Source organism: Aplysia californica, unplaced genomic scaffold (assembly GCF_000002075.1).
Source record: "Aplysia californica isolate F4 #8 unplaced genomic scaffold, AplCal3.0 scaffold00504, whole genome shotgun sequence".
Classification (NCBI taxonomy): domain Eukaryota; kingdom Metazoa; phylum Mollusca; class Gastropoda; order Aplysiida; family Aplysiidae; genus Aplysia; species Aplysia californica.
In genome coordinates, this window is record NW_004797774.1 from 246,685 (window position 1) to 255,389 (window position 8,705).

Here is an 8,705-nt window from a genome sequence, read left to right on the forward strand (position 1 = left end):
TTTCTCTCTCTCTCTCTCTCTCTCTCTCCCCCCTGATGGTTCTGTTATTTATATGCCAGGGATGGCAACAGCTTCCGTCCAGGCCTGCAAGAATGTTTCAGTCAGTGACGTCACACATGAGATTGCGAGTGGCCACAGTGGAACAAGCGATTAGCGGAGTAATGATACAGCTCTCCAGCGAAGCAGCTTGTGATTGATCGAGACCCGAGCGGTCCCAGGATCGGGACAACAAATAAACAGACACACTAAATAATTATCTTTGAAACCAATTGGCAGAGTCACCATGAGCATAGATGTAATATCATACCGAACTCCCAGAAACAGTAAAGGGCTGAGATCTTACACTTTCTCGCACATGATTTACCATCACATCGGATTACGTTATTTGCTGAATATAAAAATCCTAAAGTATAAGTCTCTCTCTCTCTCTCTCTCTCTCTCTCTCTCTCTCTCTCTCTCTCTCTCTCTCGCTCTCTCTCTCTCTCTCTTTCTCTCTCTCTCTCTCTTCAGGTCATGTTATTCATATGCCGGGGATGGCAACGGTTTCCCGTCCAGTCCTGCAAAAATGTTTCGGACGGTGACGTCACACATGACGTTGCGAGTGGCCACAGTGGCACTAGCGATGTGTGGTGTAATGATACAGTTCTGTAGCGACAACAGCTTGTGATTGGTCGGAAGCGGTTCTGGGACTGTGACGTCAAGCCCCGCCGCTGCGATTTGATTGGTCGTGAGAGCGTCATAGAGGGCGTCTTGGTTCACGACGCTACCGCGGCAAACGTTGACGAACACGGCGTTATTCTTCATCTTCCTAAAGGCATCAGCGTCGAATATACCAGCAGAAGATTCTGAAGCCGAGCAAGTGGCGATTACGACGTCAGACAGAGCTAGGAGGTCTTCAAAACTCACCAGCTCCAGACTTAGACTTGAATCGTTTGGATTGGGCTTGATATCGTTGTACACGATCCTCGCCGGCTCGAACGCTTGGAGTCTGCGCGCTGTGGCGAGCCCAATTCTGCCAAGACCAACGATTCCGATGACCGACCCTGAGATTTGCTGACCAGACATCCAGAGACAGTGTTCCCATTTGGTACCCCACTCGCCGCTATAAGTAGACGCCTGAGCTGAGGACAAGCGCAAAAAGATTTTTTTTTGTTCTAAAAGGAATAAAGAAAGATTGCTAATTAAGTTTATCCGTTCTTATCGACAAAGTATAGATCATTTGGGAGGCAGACTGCTTTGACCCTACCTGTCAGAACCAATACAGTCTGAATGGACACACAATCCCAGCAGACAGACAGACATACTTGGTGGAACAGTTCTCCTTTTGTGAATCAAATTCATGTTTTCTGTGTGATACATGTATTTATACCGGGGGTTCCCTATATACTACATCAATTTACTTGAATCATTTACGAAAATACCGTCTACAAATACAATGTATTTCATTTTAAATAATTTTTTTTCGCCCTCGAAAATATTGGCATTCCATAGCTCTATGAACACATTACTTTTGTTAGTCATGTATTGCTGATTAGGCTCAGAAAAACTTTACTACAAGCACCTATACGGTTAATTGGGAGACACACAGTGTTGCAGCCTCTTGGGCTTACAAGATACTTTGTCTCAGTTTATTTCTGAAGGATACAACATCCACCACGAAGAAGTTGGGATGTAACCAGACGTTTTTTGCCTTTGTTCTTGTTAATGTTTTTTAAAAATTATTTGTTGTAAAATCTGGTCTTTGCAACGCAAACCATCTACAATTAGCTTTATCTAAGGTCTCCTATGACGGAAAATCATATACTGTATTTGTACCTAGTAGGCCTTTAATCTTCTACAAAACAAAACAAATACAATAATGTTATACTGATAGGCCTACCTTCCTTTAGTCGTCGGGCCGCTGCCAGGGTCAAGGTCACAGCCATCTCAGCCACAGCTTTTGTGGCAACCCCCGGAGTGTATCCGACCTTGACCCCACGTCGGCGGCACTCTTCAAGGTCAATGTGCTCTACTCCCACGGACATGGTGCTCACGACCTTCACCTGTGGACCTGCCCAAGTCGGACATAGATGGCAAAACGTTACGTTTTATTCCCCAAGATGTATTTGAAAGGGATTCGTTTTGTGTCTTTATAAATTAATAGTCTTTTATCAATAATTATTGACTTGTAGATGGCCAATACATATCTACCACTTTCTCTCCCTTTCCCCGTCTAAGCATAAACACACACACACACACACACACACACACAACACACGCACACACACACACACACACACACATAAACACACTAATGAACACTCACATACACCCGCGCACGCACACATGAAAGCCCTTACTTGACACCTTAAAAAATAAAACAAGTAAATAAGTGTGGTCACAGAAACGAAAAAAGAATGAAAACCCCCCCAAAACCAAACAAAACCCCCTCCCACCTAAAAAAAACCCTTCTTGTTATAACTTTGTATAATTTTTCATATATCATGAACAATTGAATCGATCAGAGGAACCATTACTGTTAATATGCAAACTTCAAGTACTGAAAATATTTCACCTTCTTGTTCGTTGTTAACTGTCCATCGAACAGACTATTATTAGATCTAGATTAGTTTTTTCCTACTCGAAAATGCAGGGGAATGGCGGAGAGCGGCACAAGTAAGCACTACTTTTTGTCCCCCACCCTCTCTCTCTCTCTCTCTCTCTCTCTCTCTCTCTCTCTCTCTCTCTCTCTCTCTCTCTCTCTCTCTCTCTCTCTCTCTGCCCCTTTCGTATCTTTGTGTATCTGTCCCTGTGACAAACCAATCGTTCGATGCTTAGCGCGATCGGAAGTTGTGTTCTTGGGAGTGACACTTTCCACAAATGTCCTGTTTGGCTCTGTCCTTTCGGAGATGGACATTTAACTCGGAGGTCCCCCTTCTCAAATAACCCAAATAGTGTTGATAGGGGGCGTTAAACAAATACGTTTTTCTATACGATCATTATTACATCGGTGTGCTTGCTGTCGCGCGAAGGAAACCTGAATTGGATTCCTGAGTGGTAGACATTGTTATCGAGTATCTTGGCCTTTTTTGCTGGGCTGGCTCTAACAGGCCAGGCCGGACCCGCCTCCTAAATGATCTAAATATGAGGCAGCGTAGTGAAATCAGGCTCTCGTCAAAATTATCAAAGTGAATACATTTGCATTTTTCCACAGGTCTGTGAATTTTTATCAAATTTTTGTTTTTTGGCTCAACACCTTTCATGCTCATAAAAGAATTAATTTCTGTTTTGATTTTTCTGAAAACGTTGATCAAAAGCACAAAAAATATACATTTTCTGTTACCACCGACTCTTAAGCTAAGGTAATGACTAATCTTTGGCGGCCATTTTCTCACTAATTTTACCTCTGAAAACAGGTAACCCCACATCCTTCATTCGCAAATATCTCGACTTTTATTCAAAATTAATGAATATTTCTTTCATCCAAATAAAGACAAGTGAAAAAACTTCAAGATGATCTACCAATAACTCTACTTGCCCAAAAATTGACGAGAGCCTGATTCCACCACGCTGCTTCACCAATTGTGTCGATGGGGGTGTAAAAACATCCATATTAAGGAGAAAAAAAAGTGGAAAAAAACCGTTTCGTTCCTGAAACATCAGACAAACCTGCAATGTCCAGAATCTCGGCGTTGACGGGCGTTGGAGGGTGTACCAGGAGAGCGTCCATCCCTCGTACGCCCTCCTTGTAGTCGTCCAAAGAGATCTCTTGCTCAGAGTCATGGAGAAAAACGTCACACGACTGTCTCAGACGCTCCAAGCCGGGCAGAGGGATCGGGTTACAGATGAAGACTTTCGGTAAATTGACATTTTTTCCACCGTCTGTGTCCATCTGAAACGTAACGTTTGTTTGGGTAATGAACACCCCCTTTCTCTCTAGCTCTTCAATGGTTGCACCATCGCCATTAACCCCAGCTCCCCAACCTGTATAGCATTTTACAACAATAGCTGTATCTCTCTCATTGCTAAGTCCGTTGGGGAAAGAAATCACCGTAAATAAATGAACGAATATATGAATGAATGAAGGAATAAATTAAAAAAAAGAATAGATACATTTTTTTAAAAAAAAGAAAGAAAGAACGGAAGAAAGAAAGGAGTAATCTCTCATTGCAATAATCTAATAAATTACCATACTTTATTATTATATATCATTTTTGTATTTATACACTTATATATCCACATAATTTATACTGTACATACTATTTCATGTCCATGATCTACCATTCAGCCATAGAAAGTGGGATAAATTTTGGTACGACAACATGGGCCGAAAACACAAGACAACAAGATAAAGAAAAATTAAATCGAGTAATACGGAAAGCATGTAAAATTTCAACATGTACATTCCCATACTTGGATGAATTGTACATATACAACTTGCACTAAAAAAAAAATAATTCCGTCTTTTTAGACAACAAACATCCCTTGTTCCCTCAAATAAAAACATCAGTCAGAAGTAAAAGACCTAGGCTTCTGATCTGTAACAAAGAAAGATATAGAGGGTCATTTTTTACCATCACCTAATCAAATGCTTCCATCTTAACCATCTTGTAAAAAAGTACACTTACGACCTTAGAGCATGCATCAAAATAACATTGAGTGTGTATCTAGCTTACGATTATTATTATTGTTTTTATCGCTGCTCATTTATATTATGCATGTGATTGTAAGCCTACGTGTGTGTGTGTGTGTGTGTGTGTGTGTGTGTGTGTGTTTGGTTTTTAAATTGAGGGGTGGTGGGGGTGGAGTGCGACATCTCACAACCAAAGAGCTCACGATCAACGAACTGTGCTATGGGCATATTCACGCCAAACGAACTATGACAGGTTGGGGGAGTGAGAGATACCGGATTGTCTTCTCCCTTCTCTCAGTCCGGTCCCCACTGGGGAAGGGAATGAGGGGAGAGTGGGAGAGTGGGAGAGAGAGACAGAGAGAGACAGAGAGAGACACAGAGAGACAGAGGCACGGAGGAGAGAGACAGACAGACGGACAGCTTGACTACCTGACGACAGTCCTCCTCTGTTCAGCCTTGACCATCAATATTTTCTATATATAGTGACACCAGCCATCCATGTCCAGGTGCTGTTATAGTCTTCTTATCTATCCTTGAGCACCCTCTCTCACACACTTTGCAATCCTCCACTTGAGGCTCCCCGTTGGTCCGGCTCATCCCCCACAGTGCTAGGTTCGGCAGTTAGTCAACTCTCCATTTTAGCCTTTGAGCACAGCAGGTTCCCCCCCCCTCCTCTCCAACCCGACAGTGACCTGTAAGGCGATTAACACCCGATATCCCCCACCAGATCGACTATATCATGATCAAGAAAAGATACAAAAACGGGATGCTCAATGTCAAAACGCGGCCAGGTGCAGACTGTTATAGTGACCATGTACCCGTAGTGGGAAAATTTAAAATCAGATTGAAAAAAACACACATGAGCAAGAAAAAGAATATGAAACTAAACATGGCCATACTACAATCAAACAAAGAAATGCAAGATAAATTCAGAATAACTGTACAAAACAAATTCGCTCCCTTAGAAGAAATACAAGACATAGAAAAACAATGGCAACTGCTTAAAACATCTATAAATGAGGCTGCAAAAGAAGTCCTACCAGAAAAGACAACAAAAGCAAAGAAGAAATGGATGACTGAAGAAATTCTTAATCTTATGGAGGAACGAAGAATAAACAAAAACAATTTGGAAAAATATATGAATCTTCATAAAGAAATCAGACACAAATGTAATCTAGCAAAAGAGACCTGGTTAAAAGAAGAATGTGAAGAAATGGAAAATCATTCCAATGCGAACTCAAAAGATCTACACAGAAAAATTAAAGAGGTGTGCCATACAAGAACACGTGGATCAACAGGATGCCTCAAATCAAAGGATGGGAATATCATAATGGACAGAGACAAGATACTAGAACGTTGGACGGAATATATCGGTGACCTGTACAATGACAAAAGAGATGAACAAAGAAGAGTGGAAAATAACAACGAGGGACCACCAATCATGAAAGAAGAAGTTGTCAAGGCACTACGAAAGATGAAGAATGGGAAAGCGGCAGGACCGGACAACATCACCACAGAGATGATTAAAGCTTTAGAAGACTTTGGAATCACCACACTGACAAAACTTCTTAACAACATATATGTCACTGGACATATTCCATCAGACTTGTCAAAATCTATCTTCATAGCTTTACCAAAGAAACCCAATGCAAACGAATGTGAAACACATCGTACCATCAGCCTCATGAGCCACATAACAAAAATATTACTCAGAATAATTATGATGAGAATAAGAAATAAAATTCTCCCAGAAATAGCCCAAGAACAATGTGGATTTATTGAAGGAAAAGGCACTGTAAATGCCATATATGTCATCAGAACAACAATAGAACGTGCCCTAGAAGTTCAGAAAGATCTTCATTTATGTTTTATAGACTACACCAAGGCATTCGACAAAATCAGGCACGACAAGATCATCGACATGCTGGAAGTTCTTAATATCGACGGGAAGGACTTACGGATGTACTGGGATCAAACAGCTGCAATGAGAATAGAAAACGACATCAGCGAATACATACAGATTAAAAGAGGAGTCAGACAAGGATGTGTACTTTCTCCAGACTTGTTCTCCCTGTATAGTGAAAATATCATGAGATACATAGAAGAAATGCCTGGTATCTCGATAGGGGGACATAATATAAACAATCTAAGATATGCAGATGACACAGTCCTAATAGCAGAAGATGAAAAACACCTGCAGAATCTATTAAATGTCATCGTACAAGAGAGTGACAACATGGGCTTAAACCTAAACATCAAGAAAACCGAAACGATGGTGATAAGCAGAAATACTCCAATCCCAACATGCAATATCAAAATCAATGATACCACCCTCAAGCAAGTACAACATTTTAGATATTTGGGGACCATTATATCATCAGATGGTAGATGTCACACCGAAATTAAAAGCCGCATTTGCCAAGCAAAAGCAACCTTCCACAAGATGAAACAGATACTAACAAACATCAATCTGTCACTGGAAATGAGGAAAAGAGTAATGAAAAGCTACATCGAGCCAATCCTATTATACGGGTGCGAAGCATGGACAATCAATAAACAGCTGGAAAAAACAATTGTTGCGGCAGAGTTGTGGTTCATGAGACGCATGCTACGTATCCCATGGACAGCTAGAAAAACAAATGAAGAAGTCCTGGTTGAAGCAAATTATAGAAAACAACTTATCACGAATATAAGAAAACGACAGGCAAATTTTTTCGGACACACAATGCGGAAAGAAGCATTAGAGAACATTGTAACAACAGGAAAGTTTGATGGAAAGAGAGGTAGAGGCAGACAGAGGGAAAAGATACTGGACAAGATGACAACATGGCTGGGAGCAGCAAGAACAACAGACACCATTGCTGCTTCGAAAGACAGATGGAAGTGGAGGTCCATGATCGCCCACGCCAGTCGGCAAGGCACCGGATGATGATGATCCTCCACCATCCATCCCCCGCCAATCTTTTACATATGTACACAGCTAAGACCACTGTGCTATGGGTTGCGTTCATCATGTCTTATCGCCACAGATCAATTAGAACTGACGATCGTCGGCTGTAAATGTTTGGCCATTTGTTAAAATTTGACACGCTCAGAGTTTATATGAAAAGATATGGTCTCATATCCGCCTATTGACATCATTCTTTCATGTTTATGTACATTTTTAGTATTTATTTGTGCTTACTTCCCCTTGTGATTGAATTGTTTACCTTGACGGGGAAAATGAAAAAGAATGTGAGGGAATGGGGGACGGAGGGTAGGTGTGTGTGTGTGTGTGTGTGTGTGTGTGTGTGTGTGTGTGTGTGTGTGTGTGTACACATGGTGAAACACCAAACCAATGTGCCAGGATCTGGACAATATAAATGTATCTTATCTTATCTTATCTTTTTATTTATCCATTCATCCATCCATCAATCCATCCATCCATCCATCCAGCCAGCTAGTCATTTATATGATATACATGTTATATTATACCATTATAACACAATTTACGAATGTGTATTCTTCTTTATTATACATAATGAAACGCACAAGTTTACACAGATTATGCAACCGTACAATTTACACACCAGTAGGAGGTGTGTGACGTCTTTCGATTTACAACACAGCCATTGACCTAGAGTTACACATCTCTAAACGGACATACTTACCCTTCATGCGTGATACTTACTTTAGTGTATAGTGTCTGCCTCTCGTTTTTCCTTGAGCATCCTCCACCGACTTGTCAGTAGACAGGGAACAATGTGGAGGGGTTATTTTGAGCTTCTTGTACTGTATTTCTATAAACGAAATGCTGCAAAGTTCCTGACGAAATGAAGATGTACTGCTGACTCGAAGAGAACTCTAACTCACCAAGAAGTTTCCACTGTCGGAAAGTACCTGTTACTCGTATCTGTACAAATCTACCACTTGGCTACTTTAAACCCATGCAGTGTTACACATAATTCTTTTTTCGATATAACACTCTTATCAAATAACAACAGGCAAACACCATCTGGCTGCGTCTCACAAGAGAGCACAGGAGCACATCATTGCTGGCTGCCTGCCAAAGCCTGCACACCGACCTGCTGCAGGTTTATAAGGGTCACGAACC

The 8,705-nt window shown here is 41.2% G+C and overlaps 1 protein-coding gene across 1 annotated transcript; it reads right to left on the reverse strand.

Moving 5' to 3' along the window:
- Window positions 1-6: 6 nt before the first annotated feature.
- On the reverse strand, window positions 7-8,691 carry LOC101859356 (glyoxylate reductase/hydroxypyruvate reductase). The gene is made up of 4 exons (XM_005105972.3): window positions 8,283-8,691; window positions 3,649-3,871; window positions 1,880-2,050; window positions 7-1,121 (listed from the first exon to the last, which is right to left on the reverse strand). The coding sequence occupies exons 2-4, from the start codon at window positions 3,869-3,871 to the stop codon at window positions 517-519; spliced, it is 999 nt and encodes a 332-aa protein (XP_005106029.1). The 5' UTR covers window positions 8,283-8,691; the 3' UTR covers window positions 7-516.
- Window positions 8,692-8,705: the final 14 nt, after the last annotated feature.

What these genes read in the sequence shown, in the direction of transcription:
- LOC101859356 (XM_005105972.3), bottom strand. Translation starts at nt 3,871, where the DNA reads ATGGACACAGACGGTGGAAAAAATGTCAATTTACCGAAAGTCTTCATC. An exon ending in CGAGATTCTGGACATTGCAG is followed by an intron (nt 2,051 to 3,648) that starts GTTTGTCTGATG and finishes CGACTTGGGCAG; the next exon opens with GTCCACAGGTGAAGGTCGTG. An exon ending in GGCCCGACGACTAAAGGAAG is followed by an intron (nt 1,122 to 1,879) that starts GTAGGCCTATCA and finishes GCTTGTCCTCAG; the next exon opens with CTCAGGCGTCTACTTATAGC.